The following is a 25,244-nucleotide window of genomic DNA, read 5'->3' on the forward strand; positions in this document are numbered from 1 at the left end:
CGCTAATGCGAATAGAGCTTAATAATGTTAGTACCATCATCCACCGTAGCAAGCGCAACTGTACAGAGCCGTCGTACCATCAATGCTCTGAAGCACACACGAGCCGAACATATCTTCGTTCCACAGTCTTTCGCTGAGCGCTTCGAGGTAAGTTGCACATATTTTTATTTGTTTTAATATTTTTGTATGTTATATGTTTATAGATGCATACACATACATACGCCATTTTTGTTAGATTTGTAATTTTGTACATAAACCTGTGCATGCATGCGCATGTACATGCATACATATATATACATTTTATTTACTTATATCTACATGTATATGCATACGCGGCGGTGAAGTGACTAACTGAAATAAGAGTGTATTTTAGATTTTACCAAAGAAGCCGGTTTCTTTCAGAAACGCAATCAAATTGGTTTCCTGTGTCTCGTCTCTACTGAGAATGTCTCGGAGACTCTGACCTATATTGTGTCGGACACGAGCATCTTTGGTGTGTTGGCATTCTAGTAGAAGATGCCTAACTGAAACTTGGGCTGAGTTACATGCGCAAAGTGGTCTTTCGGTTTTCTTCATTAGGTGTGAGTGTGTGAAAAAAGTGTGTCCAATTCGAAGACGGGTTAGCACCCGTCTTTCTTTGCTGTTGTTTTGATCAAACCAAGGAAGTGTGGTATTTTTGATTTGATGGAGATGGGTGGGAGGGCTATTTAGCCAGCCTATGTTCCAGCTTTCGCGAATTTGCTGTTTGACCCAGCGAACTATATCAGTTCGAGGACAGGGTATAACTGGTGGTTCCATTTTGCTACCCTTACCGGCCAGTTTGTCTGCGGCTGTGTTTCCGAGGATTCCGGAATGACCAGGAACCCAACAGTAGGAGATGTTTTTTTCTGAAGCAGCCTCTTCTGTCTGTATTATCCATGGGTGTTTACTGTTTCCACTGAGCAGGTCTTGAAGACAGCTGGCTGAATCGGAGAAAATTACCGTAGGAAGGTGATCATGGGTACACTCTTGTGTAGCTATTAATAGAGCAAAAGCTTCCGCACTGAAGATGGAGCATTGCGGTGGAAGAGAAAAGCTACCGGTGTATCTGTTCTCGAAAATTCCACACCCAACTCCATCGGAGTTAACAGAACCGTCTGTGTAGACCTGGTGTTTGTTTTTTTTTTTTTTTTTTTTTAACTGTATTATAGTGACTTTCAACTCATTTGGCTGGTTCGTCACTTTTACTTCCATTTTTGGAAGAATGTCGGGAGTGAGAATTGAACTCGTGACCTTTAGCGTGAGAGGCATGGATGTTACCACTACGCCAGATCGCCTCCACCTGGTGTTTGTTTTGAAAGTGAGTAGCCGTGAGATGGTTGAAGCAGGCTTTAATTTTTGGTGGAGGGTCGCCTGCACGGACAGTCTTGAGAAGATCAAGATTCACGTTCGGCGGTATGACGTTCCATTTTCTTCCCGTGGCAGTTGAAAGTGCGCATATATCGGGAAGTTCCTGATTTGTGAGGTCTTTGAACCAGTTTTTAGCTCGAATTACTAATGGTACATGGGGGTCATTGTCAGGAAGTGAAAGTTGTCGGATGGCTTTACCTGTGATAATTCTTGTCACAAGGTATTTGAAAGGTAGATGGCCACTTTCCGCCATGACGGCAGAAGTGGGACTCGTGATGAAGGCTCCTGTTGCTAGCTTTATTGCTTTGGTGTAGATGGGTTCAATGGCGTTGAGTACTCTGTCCCCACCACGGCTGAAGATGCCTACTCCGTAGAGAATTTGGGGGATCAACCAGACATTGATCATTTTCAGCAATGTTTCTCTGTGTCCAGAGGATAAACTTCCTGTAATAGACTTCAGGATATTCATTTTACCGTTCGCTGTTTTTTTGACTAATTGAACATGATGTAAAAAGTTAAGCCTGGTATCGAAGGTTACGCCCAGTATTCTTAGTGTTCTCTTCTGAGGGATTTCGGTTTGATTAAGCTTTAGGGCGGATTTCTTTTTGAGTGTTTTGCCAATGTGAATGAATCGGGATTTTTCTGGCGAAAATTGGAATCCTATGTTTTGGGCCCAGTTTTGTATGGAATCAATTGTACTTTGAAGTCTCTTTCTCTGTGCTAGCCCAAAGCCACTGACAGAAACAAGAGTGATATCATCAGCATAAACAAAAATGTTTATACTGTCGGGAATTAATTCAAAAATAGGTTGCATGGCAACATTGAACAGTGTTGGTGAAAGGACTGAACCTTGGGGAAACCCGTTTTCAAAAATTTTCAATGAAGACATGTGATTGTTGATGATTGTTTTAAAGGTTCTGTTTTCCAGAAACCCTTTGATGAAGAAGCCTAATCTACCACGAACCCCCCAGTTGAAAAGATTTTTCAGAACTGGGTACCTCCATGCTCGATCGAAGGCCTTGCTAAGATCGAGTGATACAACATCTGCGTGCAGATTACTTTCAGCGGCGTCGTCTAGGACTTTTTCGAGAGCTACGAGGCAGTCTTCTGTACTTTTACCCGCGCGGAAGGCAAATTGTCTAGGGTCGAGCAGCTTGTTTGACTCTAAAAAGGTCGTTAAGCGCCGGTTGATAATTTTTTCCATGATTTTACCGACGCAACTCAGAAGAGTGATGGGACGGAAGTTGTCCAGCAGGTGATTATTCTTGTCTGGTTTAGGCAGAGAGACCATTAGGCCCTCTTTCCAGCAATTTGGGAAAATTCCACTGTTCCATACATTGTTGTAAAGTTTTAAAAGAACTTTTTTCCCAAGATAGGGTAGGTTTTTCAGCATTGGGTAGCTGATGTCATCTGGTCCAGTGGAACCGCGTGTTGCTTTGTTTAAAGCCCATTCTAGTTCTTTGAATGAAAGATTTCTATTGAAGTCAAAATCTGCATCGGTGTCAAAATCAATGGGGATTTTTTCGCATTCTGCCTTGCGAGTTTGGAAGGTAGTATCGAAGCTTTGGGTAGCTGAGGTGGAGGCAAAGAAATCTCCGAAGGCCTCTGCTATCGTTTTGCGATCATTTGTGTACTGACCGTTGATTAGAAGGTTGTATTCATTGTTCCTTTTTTTCCCATGAAGCCTGCCAATTTTGCTCCATAATTCCTTTGACGACGTGTTGGGATTAATATCGTTGACAAATTTAATCCAGCTGTTATGCTTGGCTGTTTTAATAATAGCTCTAGCATTTTTGCGAGCCCTTTGGAATTCCTCTAGCAGAGTGTGCTTAGATGGGTTATCCGGATGGGCCTTTCTTAGCTTGCGTAAGGCTTTTCTCCTGTCTTTGATAGCTTTATTTACTTCAGGTGTCCACCATGGGACGCATTTTCTACCAGGATTTCCGCTGGTTCTAGGAATGTGCCGAATTGCAACCTCAAGGACGGCTTGGGAAAAGTCCTCGGGTGTCCAATCTTGTTTGGCTGAGAGGCAGCTTTCAATGTCACATTGATAGCCAGCCCAGTTTGCATATTCAAATTTCCATCTAGGCCTTGTTGAAACTTCTGGAGAAGGTTGGCCAAGGGAAATACATATTGGGAGATGATCGCTGTTGCAGCAATCATCGTGGGTGTTCCATGAAAGCTTTGAACAAAGTTGAGGGGATACGATGGTGAGATCTATGGCCGAAGAAGAGCCAGAAGCAGAATTGATTCTGGTGTGTTGGCCGTTGTTCAGAAGAGTGAGAGTATTATCGGAGAGAAAATCCTCTAAAATGGAACCTCTTCGATTGAGGTATGAACATCCCCAGGCGTATGAGTGAGCATTGAAATCACCCATAAGGAGAACTGGGGAGGGAAGTTGGTTAAGAAGATGGTCCAGTTTATTCCGTAGAAGAGCCGGGTCGGACGTAGGAGAAATGTATATGCTGGCTACTGTGATTGGAAAAGGAAGGTTTATTCGTATTGCAACTGCTTGTAGAGCGGTGTTAACGGGGAGAAAATTGTGGGGGATGCCGATTTTTATTGAAGTTGCAACCCCGTTGAATGAAGGGTTGGGTCCTTCTTTGAAATAAGTGGTGTATCCTTTGATAGAATCTTTGTGAAAATTTCTTTGCGTCATAGTCTCTTGAAGAGCTATGATTGTGGGATTATATTTATGAATTAATGTTTGTAATTCCGGAAAATTTCTTTGGAGACTTCGAATGTTCCATTGAATAGCTAGTTTGCTCGTTGGAGTGAATGTATTGACGAGTAAGGTGGATCTTATTTCCCCTTTGAAGGGGTGCTGTTCTTTCCGGATTTCTTGTCATTTTTGTTTGGGGTGGAGGAAGTTAGTGTTTTTGTCGTTTTCTTGTTGTGGTTTTGTGTGTTGTTGTTTTGTGTATTGTTATTGTGTGTGTTGTTGTTTTGTGTGTTTTGGTTTTGTGTGTTGTTTTTTTGTGGTGTGGTTTCCGTTGATTCCTGATTGTTTCGTGTCTTCTTTCTTTGTTTCTCTTTATTTTTTCGAAGTTCATCTTCCGAGGTTTTTAGCTCCTCTGAAGATGTGTCTTTGGAAGATATCTTCCTTTTGGTTTTCCTTGGAGCCTCAGAGATTGCCATAGAAACATCGGAATCATATTCTGATTCGGTGGTCGAGGTATCGGTTTCCGTGATGGTGGTGTCTATTGAAGATGGAGTGCTTTCGCGACTCGCGTCGGAATTTGTCATGGCGGAGGTGCATTGACATTTGCATTTACTGCAGCTAGCAGTGGGTGTTTCAGTTTGAAGGGTGTTCAGCCTGTTTTGCAGGACACTAGAATAAGTTGGTCCATTGTTTTGAATATTGAATAGATCTTTGGCTTCTTTATAAGAGATGCCTTGATCTATTCTAATTTTTGTAATGTTGTTTTCTTTGAGCCATACAGGGCATTTCCTGCTAGAAGAGGAATGGTTCCCTTGGCAGTTAATACAATATGCGATATCATTGCACGTCTTAATTTCTGTTTCCGATTCGTGTTCTTTACCGCAGTTTCGACAAAGTGGGTTTTCACGCTGGCATCGTTTTGATGTGTGTCCAAAACGGAAACATTTAAAACACTGCATCGGGTTCGGGTAAAAATTCCTAGTCCCGATGCGAAGATATCCGAAGGAAATTGTTTCTGGGATTACTGTGCCACGAATGGTCAAAATCAGTGTGGCTGTAGGTATGATTACGTCGTTCTCTTTCCTAGTGATCCGCTTGACTTCGATCACTTTTTGGTCGGCAAGTTCGGTAAGAATTTCGGTTTCCTTTAAATTGATTACTTCTCTGCAGGTGACAACGCATTTGCGTTGATTTAGTGTTGGGTGATAGATTACCTCGACAGGTGTCTTATCAATTAATTGGGTAATAAGAAGTAGCTTACCTATAGTGTCTTCATCTCTGGATGTTAAGACATATTGCATCCTCTTCTTGTCATCTCGTGAAGGCCTCGCGCTATCGAAATCTTTAACGGCATTGGTGATTGTTTTCCTAACAATGAACGGGTTGGTTGGTAGCACGTTCTCTCCGGTAGCACGTAGGAGCAAAATTTGCAGGTTCCCGTTATTAGGATCGGCCCACTTTGGAGCGGTGCGTTGGGTCGGTTTCCCTTGATAAAAATTTGTAGCTCGGCCTCCTGGAGGCCCAGAGCTACTGGATGCCATGGTGTTGCCTGGCTACACCGTGGGTATAGCCGGCAGAATGGTTCTAGTAAGCACAAGAATTGGTAAGCACTATTCGGATATGTGCCCGAAAAATATTTTTAACAACACTGGTTCGGGGGATAAACACTCCGAAGAACGCAAAAAAACCACTATAAAGCGCAGTAAAAACAAGAGAAATACACTATGGAATTTATGTTGTTTACAACTTTTGGTCCTGAAGGGCTAAATCACTTCACCGTGCGTATTTGCGAGCATATATTTCCACTAATTGTATGGTAACAAATTTATTTATTCACTGAAACAAGCGCGAAAGAGAACAGCGTCAGTGACGCCACAAAAGCGCGCGCTTCTCCGGCTGGCCGGTAAGCGCACACTCTCCACGGTCGGAAACGAGCTGATGCCCCTTCTTATTCGCCTTCTGCTATCACGCCAAATGAATCCGCTTCAAAATCGCCAACGGGAGACGTCCCAGTCTGCTGTCCAAAACGCCAAAACGCCGAGCTGAAAAAGACGACCTTCTCGGTCGGAGGTAAAAATCAGTATGAATGAATGTATTTTTTTGCCATCGCTCCCTTTTAACGCTCATTCGTTCGTCTCGTTGGACCCGCCCCTTTGGCTGAGTCTGCCGATTTGTCTCTATCCTGTGAGTGTGTACCGCTAGAGTATAAAACACAGGGAACCCAAAAAAATATCTTATTTTCTTTCAAACCGTAAACCCGTGTGGTTGTACGGCATCGGCATCGTGTACTCAACAAAGGAGGAAAAGAGAAGGGAAAGGCAAAATCCCGCTCGAACCGTGGTGGTCTGCAATTTCCTGTAGGTGTATCCGCCAATTGCACCGGAAAAGGTTGCTAGGTCGAGTGCGTTAGTACCTGTGTACCAGTCCACCTAGCCGGCGTTATATAGTTTCGGCCCCCGAAGTGATCGAGTTAGCAGGTAAAGCTGCTCGCGACGATAAGAAAACCCGCATTCAGAACAGAACACATTCGGTTCGGTGGACATCAAGACAACAGGCAGTTGCAGCGAGTGGCGAGTGGCAAACGCAATCGCAAAACGGCATCAGGTAGCAGAAGAAAAAAGTTTGTTCTTCATACAAACTGCTTTGGTGGCAAATCCAGAACAAGGCGGCATCGAGGGCGTTCGGAATGGTTTTTTTCAAAACCACGAGTACTAAGTTTTCTAAATTGGAACCATTCCATAAAACAAGGCGCTTTTCAGGGCCATTAAACCTTCCAAAAAAGAGTTTAGGAAATACAGTTCAATGCTTTCTAAAACATTATCCAAAATATTAATAAAACACAAATTGATTTTTTCATAATTTGTTTGCCAGGATCTGGTGAGTATGTGAATTAGGCAGTTGTTCTGAGCTTATTGATAGTTGGGGACTATCCTGATTATTCAATTTTCACCAATTCTTAAATTGTTTCCAGATTGAAAGTACAGTAATTTACAATTAGTTCGACTTTAGCTAATTGGACGGACATGTAATGCGACTTATTTAGTTGCACATTTTTGTAAACATAGAGATCCAAATTATGACCCCACATTGAAAGTCGACACTGTACCACTGTCATCGCAAATGTTCAATTACAGGTTAAAATCGCCTCCAATCCGGCACTGAGTGGTGGTAATGCGACGTGCCATTGAATGTAATTTACTGTACAACATGTCACAAAGCTGGATGAGAAGAAATTTTCCAACTGTGAAAGCTGTGGCGAGTGGCAAACGCAATAACTAAACAGGAAGGTTTAACCGAACAAGATTGGAATATCGAGTGATAACAAAAACACAACACCAAAGGTTCTTTTCAGAACCATCAACATATTCATAAAGAGTAAACAGTAAACTAATCCATTTTTCAGGTAGATAGGTAGGTATTCACGTAGGAGAAGAAAATAAAACAATATATTAAAAATATATATTTAACAAAAGCTGTCCCCTTTGTATAGTCCTACGTCACTCCGGTTATGTCCCCGACATTACCCACCCGTCTTTTTTGTTGTGATCAGCTTAAAGCTGTAAATTATATTTATTGTAACATTATAAATTCATTTTAAAACTCATATTGCAGTCTCCTTTCAGTTCTCAGAATTTTAATTTAATTTTAATCAATTCACTTATTTATTTCGCACTTCAATCCAATAGTTTTTGTTATATTTGTTTACGATTTTCCCTATTCATTTGTTCACATATATAGTTCTTAAATCACCCGTCACAGGTGGCAGATCACGTTAGCTACTGTTACTGATTCTAAACGAGGGGCTTTTGCGGCGAACAGTGCCGATAGTGAGGCACGTGAATAGACACACCCATCGTTTAACTACACATATCACCAAATACGGACCAAAGATGTCTAGATCCACGTCAGTGAACGCCCGCACATACGGTTCTAATCGTGCCGCAGGTAGCGGTCCCATTTCAGGGGCGATCGGCTTTGTCTTGTACACCCGGCACCACATTCACTGCTTTTTAATAAGGCGTACTTCCACTCGCAGCCATGGGACATGAAATTTCTGATGCACCTCATTCACTATGGTCTCATCGTTTGCATGTCCGTACTTCCTGTGATAAAAATCCAGCAGCAGCTCCGTAATTTTGTGGTTTCTAAGCAGAATAATAGGGAACTTCGAGTCGTAAGCCATAACTTGCGCATCCGGAGCTCTATTGCCTACACTCAACACCCCGTATTCGTCCGCGAATGGCGACTGCTTTAGTAGACTGCTAGATGCTCCAATTTGTTTCTGGCCCCACCACTCCGTTCTAAATTCTCCTTTAGGATCGCAACTTCATCCGGAAACGCTTCAGATTGCGCGATCAACCACAAAAGCTTTGCGAATTCCCGTGCTAGTTATCCCAACAGTACCCTTTGATTCATTATCCTTCGACGTTCGCAGGTTATCCACAAAGTGATGAACATATGTTACCGAGCGCAACATTTTTGACGTAGAACTACGTCTTTCATTAAGGGTGTCAAATCAGAAAACAGGTCACGTTTTTATGAAATAAAGTTAACGTTAATAACTATTTTTGCCGCGAACGGATTTTGGCGATTGACATACTAAACGAATCGGAAATTCCCTAAGATTTGTTTAATATGCTATACATTCGAATCCCCTGGTTTGTAAATGGTTAAAATTCATGAAAACTTTAAGTGATTCCATTTTCCCATATATTTGTTCTGTCCATTTGTGTGCTTTCCCGAACAGAGCTGTTAATAACGAGCAACGAAGGGGAAATCGTAGGATTTAAAGTCTCTGTGAACAAAGGAAAAGAAGAAGAATGAAGGGGAATACTTGCCTAGAGTATAAACAGTGGATCTCGCTGAGGCAAACTTTCATTCGGCATCGGAGCAATCCAGATCACCTTGCTTTCGCTGCGCTTCGATCTAAGATTGAACCCCACCAGTGGTAATCCAACTTGGATATCGTCGTGTGATTTTTTCTGTTCGTTTTTCGCGTTATTCGTATCGTGTGTTTTTCTTTCCGCGTCATAAATTAGGCACTTCGCGTAATGTGTGATGAGCAAGAAGAAGAGGAAGGCAGGCTCGAGCCCTGCAAAAAACGAACGCATTGCCAGGGGCAATAAAATTTCGAAGCAAGCGTCATCTAATGATGCACGCGATGTTGGTGCAGTGAAAAGCGCTCGCACTGAATCGAGCCTTCGCGAGTGTGACACCGCATCGAACAACAGCAAAGTAAGCGACTTCGGTCGAAAATGTAAACGCCGTTACCCAGGCAGCAACCAAAATCAAGCTTCCCCTGCTGGTGGTGAAGGCGGCAAACTCATCAGCGAATTCGCATCGATGGGTGTTACAACTCATCAGCGAATTCGCATCGATGGGTGTTACAACAGAGTGTGGCATGTGTGGCATAATTCAGTCTTTTTCCAAGCAGGCCAGTAGCAAAACTTCATCCACTAAGGGTGATAGCTGTGCTTATCTCGTGCAAGAGAAAGTAATGCAACTTTTTCGAGGTCAGTAATATTAACAGAAGCGTTCCGTTTGAGAATAGCGCAAAATGATGAGATATGTTTATATTCCTAGTAGTTTCAAGTTTACGTTATACGAACGATGCCTAGAAGTTCGATTCCTCTGAGGCAATACTAAATAACATGTAGCATGATATTCGATGTGTTGTCATTGTCGTTGTTTTCATGCGGTGCCAAAGATATATTGATGTAGTTATGAGATGTGGAATTATGGTGCTGGTGCAACATGTATATAATCGACTGTAGCCGAGTCTATGTCAATTGCGAAAAAGGCCACCGGAATAGCGTTCGAGGTAAATTTTCAATGCATTGACATGAAATAAATTGCGACATAAGATCGGCTAGTGTATCGTTCTGCGAGGGCAAGAATGAATCATCAATCAATTATCGTCAGCTTGTTCTACAATGGAAAAACCATTTCAGAGATTATTCTACTATGCAGTTGTTTCTAAAATTTCACAGCATTATTGAATAATATCCGAAGGTATAAACGAGCGACTTATATAACATAACAGCGTAGTTCTACGTCAACAATGCGGTCGTATCTTGAACACAACCTCCTTAATTTTTTCAAACCGCGAAAATCTTTCAGAATCTATTGGCGGTTGCCTGACCAGATGACTGCATACATACGCTTCCCGTAACTCCTTGTCACTTTAATCCGTATCATCATCCGGAACCATCATCATATCGGTATCTTTGTTATTAAGAAACTCGGGTCCCTGGAACTAACGGCTTTCTATGTTAAGGTAGGTTTAGAGTTCCCGTGAACGTGAACGCGGACAAACACTTTTTTGTAAATAATTCATCAGTCCATATATAAAACGCGAGAAAAACATCTTGAAACGATAGGAAGAAACATTTTCTAGTAGAAAAACATGTTTAAACACAACTCATATTGATAAAAGTGAATGAATTCAATATTTCACAACCAAGGGATTGCTAAGATGGCCGCCTCTCTGTAGCGAGCATAGAAACTCATGAGCATAGAAATCATAACTTGAAATTAAAAATGAAGTGCTCCGCGCGATCCTGTAGCAGTGATTTTAATTGCAAATCGACAAGAAAGCTTCCGGATGGGTATCGAAACATCGCTTGCCAAAGCAAACTATCCAACGAAATGAAATATTAACATTTATGACTCCAAACAATAAACAATATGTGAGCCCTCTGAGCGCGAGCCCTGTTTTATGCTGGCTACGCTCAATTTGCATTGGTTGGAATAGGGTTGCCAGAGCCCTGTTCACAACGATTTCCACCGTGGAATCAAGATGTTGGTGAACTCACCATCACGGGAACTTAGAGTTCCCGTGATCGTGAACGCGGACAAACACTTTTTCGTTAATAATTCATTAGTCCATATATAAAACGCGAGGAAAACATCTTGAAACAATAATAAGATACATTTTCTAGTTATAAAACATGTTTAAACACAATTAATATTGATAAAAGTGGATTAACTCAATATTTCACAACGATTCTGAATTTCCACCGTGGAATCGAGATGTTGGTGAACTCACCATAGTTCACCGACTTCGGTGAACGTGAACGTGAAAACAGTGGTGAATATAGACGTCAAAATATTTCCCCGTTCATGTTCACGTTCGAATGTCCCAAGGCATTCTGAAAATTATTTCATCGTGAACTGTAAAAGGATATGTTTAGCAATTCTCAAGTTTTCAATGAAAATTTTGATATGGATGCAATTTCATTCAATCGGATCTCTGCGCGGGTTGAAAAACTTCGTTGCTTAGGGTTGATTCTTGAACAACTGTATATTTTATCCGAATTACTTTATTGAAGATCGATGTTTATTTACTTCACGTTTACTGCCGAACTTTTATATGAACGTTAACGCGAACAAAATCATTCCATTCACCACGATTTTTTGAGTTGTTTGTTCGCAATGTAGTTCACCGTGAAATGATTGTACTATTCCCCCACCTGTTCAAGTTCACATTTACGGGAACTCTAAATCAGGCTTTAAAGTAGGTTTAGAGTTCCCGTGAACGTGAACGCGGACAAACACTTTTTTGTTAATAATTCATCAGTCCATATATAAAACGAGAGGAAAACATCTTAAAACGATAGGAATGAACATTCTCTAGTTGAAAAACATGTTGAAACATAATGTATATTGATAAAAGTGGATTAATTCAATATTTCACAACGATTCTGAATTTCCACCGTGGAATCGAGATGTTGGTGAACTCACCATAGTTCACCGACTTCAGTGAACGTGAACGTGAAAACAGTGGTGAATATAGACGTCAAAATATTTCCCCGTTCATGTTCACGTTCGAATGTCCCAAGACATTCTGAAAATTATTTCACCGTGAACTGTTAAAGGATATGTTTAGTAATTCTCTAGTTTTCAATGAAAATTTTGATATGGATGCAATTTCATTCAATCGGATCTCTGCGCGGGTTGAAAAATTTCGTTGCTTAGGGTTGATTCGTGAACAACTGTATATTTTTTCCGAATTACTTTATTGAAGATCGATGTTTATTTACTTCACGTTTACAATATTTCATCGATTCTGAATGCGACAAACTGGCGATATCGACGTGTGTCCGATTTAATCCAGGAACAAACCGTCGATGAGTCGCTCCAAAAACAAGTTTTATTCACCTTTATCGAGTGATTCTCCTCGATCGTTTTCCGCAAGCGAGCCCCAAGTAACGAAATCGAAACTCCTCTAAGTGGTGCGACCTTCGTTTTGGATGAAACAAGAGCCACCCTGATCTGCCCCCGATCTAAGATGCGAAAGTACGCAACTGCTGCAAAAGCCTGTGCACTGGCGTCCACGAACACATGCAACTCAAGACTATTGAAGCTTTCTGGATCATATCCAGGAAAATAGCACCGGGGAATACGCAATCTGGTTATGCTCGTCAGTATTGTCAACCATTCCATCCAGCGAGTTGCAATCTCCATTGGAATGTTGGAGTCCCAATCCGTGTCATTTCGCCATACTTCTTGGATAAGGATTTTCCCATGGATGCCACCAGTCCAAGGGGATCGTAGATGCTCATGACTTGCCGAAGCATTTCCCTTTTCGTTGGGATCACGGTACATTCCAGTAGGGTTCTCATTTTTGCGCAAAACTGCAACGAAAACACGAAGACATCTTCCTCTTGTATCTACGCCATCCCCAACACTCGTTCAAACCCAATGTCCTTCTCCGGTAGCATGGGTTTTGATGGTTTTAGATTATCTTTATTTGTTTATTTATTTATTTCTTTCTTCAAACTATAGTAGACAACAATTACATACATTACATTACAATTACAATATACTTAATGAATAATTAATAGCTATATTTATGAAAATCAATTATTAGAGGTATCATGTATTTTGCATTAATAATAAATTACGAAATGCAACTCAGCAAACATATATGACAAAACTGTAATTCACGAATACAATGATCTTTCAGTCAATGACTTTTTCAATAATTTCTACGTCATTGTCACATCAATTACATTACTGTACTTATTGTACGTTCTCATCATTCTATTAAGTGGACCATTCATAGCATATAAAGTTCGAAAAGAAATTGGTTTGAACAAATTCCGTGCTCGCAAGGCTCGTGTTGGTGCATAAAAATTTAGATTTTCAAGTAAGTTTTGAGAACTGATCCTGTGTGAAACTATGTGAATTAAACATGAAATTGTAGCAATTTCTCTGCGTTTCTCAAACGTAATAGTTGTATGCTGTGTTACGCCACTGTAGGCACTGAACACGTTCAAATCGACTACTGGAACTTGTTCCTGGTAAAGAGCCCAGCTAAATTTGACTGTTGCTGGCAGCTTATCTTTAAGCTATTGGAGTAGAATCGGATTAGCGAGATGATTTTGTAGCCCAGCTGCACAGATTTTGAACTACCAATCCAAAGTTTTTTGCGTTTATCGAGCTGAGCACGCAAATCTGCTTCTGAATTGCGCATCCATTCGCTGCCCTCGACAAGATGCAGCTGCAGGTTCTTTATCTGCGTTTTCAGCTCTGCTTGCTCACGCTCACTGTCTTTGAGCTGACTCCGTAAACCTGTCTTTGATTCACGTACTAACTTCAGCTCCTCAGCATGCTGCGACTGCAGGTTTTTAATCTGGTCCAATCATCCGCTTTTTTGCTTTCGTCTCGTGTCGATGTCGAATCGTTGTCTCGCCAATAATGCTTCGACATCCCGATGCTCCGTTTCTGTTTGCTGTTGCTGCAACAGGGCCTGCTTAGGCAGATCACTGGTTTGAACACTCCAACGCTTGTAGCACTGCGGACCTAAACGATTCACTTTGGAATATGCACCGGTTGGAACTACTTCTTCCACCCTTAATAAATCGGCGTAGGGTTGTAGATGGTGCTCCCTTGGCCGAGTGGTTAGCGTCATAACTAACTGGTCGGGGAAATTTTTCGTCAAAGAAATTTCCTCCGACTTGCACTGTGATCACGCGTATTCTAGAGCTTGCCACTCAGAATGCATTCAAGGCGTGTTATTTGGCATAGAAATCTCAACTAAGTACTAATAAAAATGACGCAAGTAATACTACGTTAAGACGGCGAAGTTCCTCTAGGAACGTTAGTGCCATTGAAGAAGAAGAAGAAGAAGGGTTGTAGATCGACAATAGGCAAGGTTTGACTTACTTTATCCGCATTTACCTTGTCTGTGTTTTCCAGAGACTGCTCAGCATTTTCTGCAACTATCTAACTCTCCATGTTCCGTGGGATCGATTTCTCCTCTGATCCCGTACGTTCACCGCCTACAGAGGTATGTACCACGGGTGTAAAAGTCTTCAGTGGCGTTGAAGAAGGATGTAATCCTTGCGGATTCTCCAGACAAGTATCCTCCGGATGATTAGCATTCATAGACGTAGATGTCGGAATGATGACTTTACTAGCAACTGTTCCGTTTGGTCTAACCCAATTTTCGGTGCGCATCGCATCCTTCTGGCTGCTCCGCACACTACGCACACTTCTTGCGTCTTCGTTGACCTGACGGTTCAGTAACTCGTGTTTCCGAGCGATAAACTGTTTTTCGCGTTCCATTTTTTCTCGATGTTCTCCTTCGTTAAGGGCGCGTTCCTTTTCGATTTCTTCTCGACTAAGCTCTTCCAATAGCTTCTTTTCTTCATCGAGACGTTGTAGTTCGCGATCCACTCTGGTTGCGCGGGTACTAGACGTACTGGTAATACAACTAATCCGATTCGTCGCTGGTTCCAGTACACCGGAAATCTCACTCCGCATGCATGAAACGCAGACGAAACAGGTTGTACGTACCGTGGTCGTGATCACATTCGCACAGAAGAAATGATACCAGCGAATACACTTCTGGCACTCTACCATATAGCGTTCAGAGCTGTTCGGTCGATTACAACCGGCACAATCGTGCAGCATAGAGGTGTGCAAATCAGCTCATCATGATGAACAGCTCTGATCATATCAGCTCATCTAAATGAGCTGTTCTTTATGAACAGCTTTTCAGCTCAGTTGTCAGTGCCGACTTTCAATTTGGGTCCCAAACTCGATAGCCACGAAGCCAGTTTGAAAATGTTAAAATTCAAATGAAATTTTTCACACCATATTATTAATTACTTGAAACACGTATTCCAGACTATTATTTACAACAGACTCGGCGAGTACAACATTTCCGACATTTTTACTGAGGCTTTACATTACAATAGAAAGTTTTCTTCAAAAAAAAAAAATCTTATGAGATTTTTGCACCGCCTGCAAACAAAGTGTTTTTCATTGAAATAGAATACTCATTTGATACACAGAAGTTAATTTTCATTAATAATTTGAATTTTAAAAACGTGTTCATTCGGCCTGAGAGCCAATTATTATTTTTGGCGCCCCCTAAACTGGTAAACAAAGCACAATGCCGTCAACGCGAATATAACAGTTGAAAAGACGAGGGACAAATGAAACTAAACTGATGTCTTAACACGAAGAGCGAGAGACGGTCAGTTCATTTGAATCTTACAGTTCACACACTCTCTTCAATTCTACAGCTCTTTTCTCTCCTTCATCATCATCAAAGTGAGCTGAAGAGCTGTTTGATTTTTTTTGCGAGCTGTTCCGCGTCAACTCACTTCAAAGAGTCGATTCTTCGGAACAGCTCATGAGCGGATGGCACATCTCTAGTGCAGCACTCCTCTGTCACTATCAACCATGGATGGTATGAACGAATCTTCCGACGATTGATTTGATACCTGATCGTCGTCGATGCCCGTATTGGGGGCAGCATTTGCCTGCTGAGCCCTCGTCCGTGAACGGGTTTGCCTCACAACTGTTGCGATAGATTTGATAGAGTTCTTCCAGCGAAAATCAACCAATCGTATTTTTGGTGTGATCAGTTTAAAGCTGTAAATTATATTTATTGTGACATAAAAAATCAGTATAAATTCATTCAGAACTCATATTTCAGTCTCTTTTCAGTTCTCTTATCACAAACAGAATTTTAATTTAATTTTGATCAATTCGCTTATTTATCTCGCACTTCAATCCAATAGTTTTCTTTTGTTATATATGTTTACGATTTTTCTCTATTCATTTGTTTACATATTTAGTTCTTGGATCACCCGTCATAGGTGGCCGATTACGTTAGCTACTGTTCGGCCTTGCTCTCACTGCAGCGGGGTGCCAGCGTGGTTTGTCTTCTTCTTCTTCTTCAATGGCACTAACGTTCCTAGAGGAAACTTCGCCGTCTCAACGTAGTATTACTTGCGTCATTTTTATTAGTACTTAGCTGAGATTTCTATGCCAAATAACACGCCTTGAATGAATTCTGAGTGGCAAGCTCTAGAATACGCGTGATCACAGTGCAAGTCGGAGGAAATTTCTTTGACGAAAAATTCCTCCGACCAGAACGGGAATTGAACCCGAACACCCGGCATGTTAGTTATGACGCTAACCACTCGGCCACGGGAGCGCGTGGTTTGTGCGGAGCGTGTAATGCTTACGATTAATCGTGTGTGTTCTTACCGATGTGTTCACAACAGGCTGACGTGTCGTGAGCGTGGTTTTGGCGTGTGGCTGTCGTGCAAACGAAAACACTTCACGCCTGCGATATTTGTACATCTCCGCTTCTCTCTTGTATATGTTTGTTTGTAGTAGTGACATCATTTTTATTTTCCGCGTTTTTTTTTAATTTTTACGTTTTTCACTGTCCGATTTTTGTCCCGGTCCGACGATGTTGGAATATTTCAATATAAACCAATTTTCATTCTTTCATTCAAAAACACACATTGCCAATTTGTATAAAACACGCCGCTGACACGGTGCAATGCGAGTGAATTAAAATATCGTTGCGAGAAGTGAACACGCCCCGCTCAGTCCACGTTGACGCCTCGCTGCAGTGAGAACATGGCCTTACTGATTCTAAACGAGGGGCTTTGCGGTGAACACATAGTTACAGGTTGGACTCGATTATCCGGAGTGTTGATTTTTTTCACTCCGGATAATCGGATCTTCCGGGTAATCGAATCACAAACATTTTTGAAAGAAAATCTCTCGGTAAACGTAAAATAACTATGATTTGCACTGATTTGTTTGTATATTGTAGTATCATAGCCAGAAATTGTCTGGCGCTCCTGGGGGGAGGGGTAATGTTTTGAAAATCGAAAAAAAATATTCATTGCCTTGTTACAGCACATGGACCAAAATATTATTCACATGGTCAAGTCCAACTACAAGCAAAATCTTATGCGTGCACATTAAGGTGAAAATGGAAGGATCTTTCACCTTTCTTCTTTCATCATGAAAGAGTAGACTGATAAAATGTATAATCCTGATCGGTGGCGCAGACCAAATTTCCTTGGGCTCCAGAATAGCTTTATCAAGGTGTTGAAGTCTGCGTCTAGTTAAGGCTCCGCAGTTACAGAGCAAATGATCCGAGGTTTCGCTTTCGGTATCGGTATCGTGGCTTCTCCTTCTCCGGAGCGGGATGTTTCGGAAAACTGAATAATCATTCCGGGTTGATGGTTAAAATTGAACTGCTGTCTATTCTTTGCTTACCAACTAGCTTATATAATAACCTAAATTATCGTTGACCCGAACTCAAGCCACCATCGGTGTTTGGAAAACAACCAGATGGTTCTTTATGGTAACCATGTGTTAGCCCATGCGGAAGACGAATCGCTGTTTGTACGCAAAGTGTACATGCGGCGAGAGACAGAAAAATAAACAAGGAAAAGTGTCGAATAGCAATAATATTTTATGACCCAGTGAGGAATGAGTGTGAAGCAATAATTTGCTTCTGGGTCGTTTGGAAACAATGTTTTTAACATTGCTTTCTATGCAATATCGTTTTTGGGTTATTGAATCAAATGCACGATGAAGATGCATAGGGATGCTACACCATCCCCCTTTGGGAAGGAATGCTCATTGCGTTCCGAGAGAAGGTAAACGGGCTTGAATTTGAGTTCACATTAGAAAAATAACGAATTAAAGTGATATGTTTTAGTATGCATGTGTATTTGATTTTTGTTGCTTATCGAAAACTCATTGCGAATTTATTTTAACTAATCTATTTTTATGGACTACTTGCGTGTCCGAATTTTCGTTACTTATTGTTACATTAGGATGATTTATTCTAATAATTGTATATGGTCCTTTATATACCGGATCCAGTTTGTTACGATTTTCATTTGTTATCATAACTTTGTCTTTAATTTTGGTTTCTATAGGTTTTGCTTGGGTTTTGTGTTTCTTGTTTTGCTGTACTTTATGTTTAGCGATTAACTGTCGGGTTTTATTTCTGGCTGCTTGTAATCTTTGTTTTAATTCGAAATGATATTGATCTATATTATAATTTGGCTCTATTGCTTTTGGATTCATAACATTTTGAGGAAGTACTACTTGGTGACCAAAAATTAATTCAAACGGTGTAAAATGGAAATCAGGACAAGGGGTAGTGTTGTAGCAAAATGAATAATAAGGTAGCCATTCATTCCAATCAGTTTGTGATTCGTTGACGAACTGTCTTATGTATTCATTTAGACAACGGTGATTTCTCTCAAGCCCTCCGATCGTTTGTGGGTGATAAGGTGTTGAGAATGATTGTTTCATATGTAGGAGTTCAGCTATTTTAATGAAAAGTTCATTCCTATATTCGATACCTTGATCTGTTCTAATGGTCGAAGGTGTCCCGTAAATAAGAATAAAACTTTCAACGAATGCCTTTGCTAAAGTTTCTGCCTGTTTGTTAGGTATTGGTTTGATGATTACATATTTAGATAGGTCGCATTGTTTAGTTAGTGCATACCTATTCCCTGTGTTTGATTTTGTAAATGGTCCTATAGTGTCCATGGCTATTGAGTCAAATGGTTTCTGGGGTGTAGGCGTCAGTACAAAATTTTCATTAATTTTATTGGTGTGTTTGTTTTTATGACAACTAATGCAGTTTTTACGAAATCAAATGTGGATTTCTTCATGTTTCTCCAATAATAATAGTAACGTAACTTCAGATATAGTCTATTTGCTCCTACATGACCTCCCGTAGGTGTGTCATGATATTGTTTCAGTATTCTTTGTATCTCGTCTTTGTCTTCAACCAGTTTTGGTGGTTGGTATATTAGTATTTTCGTTCGTTTTAGTTTTTCATTGCAAACTTGCTTGAAAGTTTGAATATTTGTAATTCTCAAGATGTTGCGTCCGCACGCAACCAGCACGATGAAGAAGAAAATTCTGTGTTTTTAATCCGTTTGTATTATACGATAAAAATTTCCTAGAATACATTTCGTGTTGATTTAGTTCATTTTCTAATAAATTAATTTAGATTTACATTTAGTAATTTATTTATTTATTTAACTATTTATCAACAGGTTGACATTGAACCCTAATGATACTAACTACTTAACTAATTGTCTTAACCTAATAACGTTTGAGCTTGTCTAAGACGATTTTTTATTCTGTTCCTTGATATATGAAAATCGATGTTTTCAAAATGGCGATTGAATGTTCGAGCCATGCTAGCAACAGGCTCATGGTGAGAGTAATTAGTTCGTGCAGTTGGAAGGCGGAGAAATTCGTGGTTACTCAGATTTCTCCTTCTGACGTTGAAATTAATGCAACTTAACAATCCAGAACAGTCGATGTTGGCTTGGATGAGATCGTAAACGAAAACAACTCTAGCTGTGTTACGTCGCACGCATAACTGATCCAAACCCAGGAGCTTACAACGATCTTCATATCTTGGAAGGTTTTGAGGGTCATTCCAATGGAGACGACGCAGTGCATAACGGACAAATTTACGCTGCACAGACTCCACTCTTTGTATGTTATTGTGGTAATATGGAGCCCAGACGACCGAAGCGTACTCCAAAATCGAGCGAACCAGAGAGCAATATAAAACCTTAAGGCATTGTATGTCCGTAAAGTGTTTAGTAGTGCGGAAAATGAATCCAAGAGCCTTGGAAGCCTTTGAGACTGCGTATGCGATATGTTCGCTGAACGTGATCTTCGAATTTAAAATAATTCCCAGGTCTTTTATACATGTGACTCTGTTGAGTATCGATCCGAAAAGCTCATAATCGTACTGTATCGTTGTGTGTTTGCGAGAAAAAGAGATGACAGAGCATTTTGATGAGTTCAGCGACATACAATTTGCTTCAGACCAGCTGGCAAAGATTTCTAACTGTCGCTGTAGAAAAGTCGCATCATCACGGTTATTTACACGCACGAAGAGTTTGAAGTCATCAGCATATGAAAGCTTCATACATTTGAGAACAGAATTGACATCGTTCAAATATAGTACGAAAATCAATGGTCCTAGATGACTTCCTTGTGGAACGCCTGATGTTACGTCGAAAGGGGAGGATATGAAGTCACCTATTTTGACGCTCATTGTTCGACCAGTCAAATATGATTCCAACCAATGCAGTAGTGGTCCATTGAACCCGATGCGATGCAGCTTAGCAATTGTAATTTGGTGATTGATCTTGTCAAAAGCAGCTGAGAAGTCCGTGTATATAGCGTCGACTTGGGATCTGGATTCTAGCGTTTTTGAAATGAATGATGTGTAAAGCAACAAATTCGTGGACGTGGAACGTTTAGGTACGAATCCATGTTGCTCCTCCGCTATGTAATTTTTACATGCATGGTGCATGAAATCGAGTAAAATTGCCTCAAACAGCTTGGACATAGCACATAAGCAAGCAATTCCACGATAATTTTTCACATTTCTCTTGCAGCCTTTTTTATATACAGGGAATACAAATGATTGTTTCCAAGCTTTGGGAAAAATTCCGGATTGAATAGAGTTGTTGAATAAAGTTGATAATGGCAGAGAAAGACTAGCAGAGCAGCGTTTCAAGATTATGGATGGAATTCCATCAGGCCCACAGTTTGATGATGCTTTCAGTTTTGAGCAAACGTTGAGAACAGTCATTGCATCAATGATTGGATGAGGACCAATTTCAGGTAAAACTGGCGTGTTTTCAACTGCCCTTTGGATGAGAATGTCGCTGATTGAATTATCAACAAAAACACGGCTAAATTGCCGACGGAATAAATCACTAATGCTAGGAATCGTAGAGGCTTCTTCCTGTTCATAAGTCATAACAGATGGCAACCCTGACTCGTTTCTCTGTAGATTTATGTGTTTCCAGAAGCATTTTGGATTAAGCTTCAGTTTACGTTGTACTCGACTTTGGTGTTCGCCGAAGAGCCTCTTATTCAAGATTCTATAGTTTTTACTTGCGGTAACACAGCGAGATTTCCACAAATCATTGCGGTATCTCGAGAATCTTCTTAATACAGCTTTCTTAATAGTCTTCAGGCGTCGTAGGCTGGAATTGGACCATGGTGGGTGGACAGGAACTTTCTTTCGTTTCTTCGGAACAAATTGGTCTATAGCATATAAAAGTACATAAGAAAGATTCGCAGCAGTTGCATCAACATCCTGTTGAATCAACAGTTCATCCCAGTTCAAAGCGTTGAGGAAATGGTTCATCGATGTGAAGTCGGCGTACTGATAACTATAATAAAATGATTCTGCAGTATTCGTGAAATTGGTTGTATTGGACTTGATGAACGACACGAGAAGTGGAGGATGATGCCGACACGTTTTTACAAGTGCGGCGGGAGCTCTAGCAACAATTATTTTGGATAACAATTCATTACTTACGAAGCACAGATCAAGAAATCGGTTATTATCGTTGGAAATATCATTAATTTGACATAACCCTGCAGTAGAATACTCATCAAGCAATTTCGTAGCTGTCACGCTAATTGTGGAACGAGATAAATCAGGAAATAAATCAGCTTGTGTTCCTTTAGACCAAGCAATACCTGGCAGATTAAAATCTCCAAGTATGATAATGTTATCAGTCAGTTTCATGCGGGATGTAATCCAGGTGAGTGAAGTTATATGACGGTTGATAATTTCAGGATCGTTGATTGCTATTCGTTAACGACCTGTCACGTCGGTATACATCATAGGTTGGTCCAAAAATTTGCTGCGATATAGTGTTTTCGTTGAGCCAGGTTTCAGTGAAAGCATAAGCATCATAAGATGTGTCTGAGCATGCAAGATGATACTCGATGATTCGTGTGTTCATCCCACCAACATTTTGGTAATACACTAGTAGTGGCTTATTTACACGAACGAGGTTCACACTCGTCTCGGCGAAGCTCTTTGATAGTACTTGCCGATTCTGTTACAGTATGACGATCCATCGATGTTGCGATTGATGATGGAATAGCTGAGCAAGCAGTCGTTGACTGAGACCGTGGAAATGTTGTTTCTGCGCTTATAATGTCAGGATGATGGTCGAGTACAGGTCCTCTATTGAAATTTCTTTGCCGTGAAGGTGTGGGGCGAGCTGCTGATGTTGTTGATGTCTGCAGTTGTGAATCACTAATCAGTGGTGTAGTAACATAACCGGCTTCGGCCGGACATATACTTGTATGAACATTACCTGTGAGAAAAGATGATGTAACTGGCACAGGTGGATAGCTTCTGAGATTGCTAGTGGTGTAGCGAACTGTAGAACCGCTAGCTGAAGGTGTAGGTGGCGATGTTCTTTGTAATTGAGGCGATGCAATTTCAGGATTCATAGCATTATTTTGACTCGTCTGATTGTTATCAGCAGCGTAAGATGTTGAAGGATGACACAGTGAGTCTGAATTGCCAGACCGAGTAATCGGAACAAGTTGAGTCAGGTTGATTAAATCGGATGTATCCACAGACGCATCGACTCTTGTTTTTTTCTCGATTCTACCAGATGTCACGCGTGAAGAGGAGAAACTGCTAGTACGGTTCCTTTTTTTATTGTTGTTCGTCTGGACAAGATTATTTGTATCGTCGACGAAGGAGTTGAAAACTTTGCTAAACTCAAGTTGCATATCGTTTATTTCTTCTTCAAATGTGCGTGCATCATTCGAAGCACAAATTCTGGGAGCGTGGTTGCAGCAACTTGAACGAGGAATGTTTTGCCCATAAGCGCGGCACAACGAGCGAGTCACATCGATCTGGGCGTTGATAAGTCGAACGATAGAAGAAAGGCGTTCGGAAATAAGTTCAAATGCTGTGGCTAGTTGATCTGCACAGTCCTTGGTGTTATGGCAAGACGGACACAGCCATACAGCACCAGAGCAGTCACGGATCATTTTGATTTGATTCCCCGAGACACCAGCACACTTCGCGTGGAACGATTTATCGCATTTCCAGCATGCGATTTTACTGCTGCGAGCAGATGCCGTAAAACACGGATTAGCTTGACATCTTCTAGCCATAGTTGCGAAAGAGGTTCAAAGGTTGATGTGGAGAACAGATCACAAAGGAAACCTTTATTATTGTTCCCGATTCGAGTGCGTTAATGGCACTGTGTATTGTACGAAGTTGAGCAGATGATATTCCACAAAAACTATAATTTGCAGGATTCAGAGCATAGATTACAGCAATATATCACTATCGTCGTATTCGCGATCGTCGAGTTGTTAAATTGCACAGCGAGTGTATCAATATGTAGTTGTTTACACGGTAGAAATAATTTTGAAAACGGGAGCGTAATAAAAACAAACCAAACTTTATTGACAGACATACAGCTGTAATCCTCTTCAACTTTTATACTCGTTTTCCGACAGGACATGACCCTAAGTACGAAAGTATCTTTGTAAGGCCTAAATAAAATAATTTAAAGCGAGAATTATGCATGACGAATGAAAACTATAAGATCGATAACCTCCAATCCGTCCTCAAATATATCTGGCGATTTGATTTTAATGTATCCTTTTGTATCTGTTGATTTTAATGATATTCATCTATAGTTTTTAGTTTAATAATATTTCATTGAACCATACCTGATATAAGAATGAATATAATTATAAGCATAGAATTTAGGATAAAATTTAGAATTTGTTAAATAATTGAAGTTCACTTATGAGGAGCGTGGCTTTTGACAATTACGTACAATTTATGATGTTTTTTTTTTGTTTATTCTTCTTCCCTACCATACTGTCAGTTCAATCTATTTTTGTGCGAGGCCTAACGTTCGCGGCGGCGCTTGCAACACTTCCCCCTCAGTACGTTGAATGTCATCCTGAAGCGTACTCTTTCTAACGCCGACGTCGAGGACAGCTATCTTCACTGCAGGTCGTTCTAGAATACCAGCTGAAGTTTGGACTGTTACTCTCCTTACCTGACCATCTTTTGCTTGACTAGTGGCGATAACTCTACCTTTTGGCCACACATTCCTAGGATGTTGGGGATCCACGATCACGACTATGTCATCAACCACTATGGGCTTCGCTGGCGTAAACCATTTAGACTTTCTGGTTAAACATGGCAAATAATCGCAGATCCACTGCTTCCAAAAGAAATTGGCCATTGATTGTGATAGTTCCCATGACTGTTTCAGCGCTACACCTGTATCTTCGCAAGTCACTAGAGGTTTCATACCATTAGCAGCTCCCAGAAGAAAATGATTTGGGGTGAGGACAAAGGCCAACTCATCGTCAACAGGTACTTGCGTTAGTGGTCTAGAGTTGATAATATTTTCAATCTCGACGAGTGCACTGTTAAGAACTTCATCACTGGGTAGTCTTGGCAATTTCAACTGTTGCAGATTACGTTTCACGGTCTGCACCAACCTTTCCCACGCGCCACCCATGTGTGGGGATCCGGGAGGTATAAACTTCAATGTTGTGTTCTCGTTAACAAATTCCTCTAACAACCGTTCTTGGTTGACACTCTCCAACAGAATGGATAATTCTTTAGAGGCGCCCTGGAAGTTTGTGCCTCTATCACTGTAAATTTCAATGGGGATACCACGCCTTGAAATAAAGCGGCGCAATGCCATGATACAGGAACCTGTATTCAATGTGTGCGCGATTCCAATATGTATTGCTCGCGTAGTGAGGCATGTTATTAGAACACCCCAGCGTTTATCAGTGCGACGTCCGACAACTACCAACATAGGTCCAAAATAATCTATCCCTATGTAGGAAAACGGTCTGGCGAAGGCGGCTAGTCGTGCGTGGGGCAAATCGGCCATAGCCGGCGGAATCACCTTGGCTCTCTCAATCTCACATTTTTGACACTTCGATCGAACCTTTCGAAAAGTAGAGTTAAGCCGGGAGATGGAATAACGAAGGCGAAGTTCGTTGATTACAGTTGCGTGATTGATGTGGTTCTTCTGTTCATGATAGTGTTGCATTACAAGGT

General features: G+C 41.0%; 3 protein-coding genes across 3 annotated transcripts; all 3 read right to left on the minus strand.

The window, feature by feature from the left end:
• Nucleotides 1-223: 223 nt before the first annotated feature.
• LOC129761212 (uncharacterized) lies at nt 224-5,592 on the minus strand. The gene is made up of 4 exons (XM_055758927.1): nt 5,313-5,592; nt 1,588-1,752; nt 1,322-1,533; nt 224-1,146 (listed from the first exon to the last, which is right to left on the minus strand). The coding sequence occupies exons 1-4, from the start codon at nt 5,590-5,592 to the stop codon at nt 370-372; spliced, it is 1,434 nt and encodes a 477-aa protein (XP_055614902.1). The 3' UTR covers nt 224-369.
• Nucleotides 5,593-17,632: 12,040 nt separating this feature from the next.
• Nucleotides 17,633-22,215, minus strand: LOC129761723 (uncharacterized). The gene has a single exon (XM_055759460.1). It carries the CDS (start codon nt 21,915-21,917, stop codon nt 19,446-19,448), a length of 2,472 nt encoding a protein of 823 aa, XP_055615435.1. The 5' UTR covers nt 21,918-22,215; the 3' UTR covers nt 17,633-19,445.
• A 93-nt stretch (nt 22,216-22,308) lies between these two features.
• On the minus strand, nt 22,309-23,198 carry LOC129761724 (uncharacterized). Its single transcript, XM_055759461.1, has 2 exons — nt 22,498-23,198; nt 22,309-22,420 (listed from the first exon to the last, which is right to left on the minus strand). Exons 1-2 carry the CDS (start codon nt 23,186-23,188, stop codon nt 22,365-22,367), a joined length of 747 nt encoding a protein of 248 aa, XP_055615436.1. The 5' UTR covers nt 23,189-23,198; the 3' UTR covers nt 22,309-22,364.
• Nucleotides 23,199-25,244: the final 2,046 nt, after the last annotated feature.

Source organism: Toxorhynchites rutilus, chromosome 1, assembly GCF_029784135.1.
Source record: "Toxorhynchites rutilus septentrionalis strain SRP chromosome 1, ASM2978413v1, whole genome shotgun sequence".
NCBI classification, from domain to species: Eukaryota; Metazoa; Arthropoda; class Insecta; order Diptera; family Culicidae; genus Toxorhynchites; species Toxorhynchites rutilus.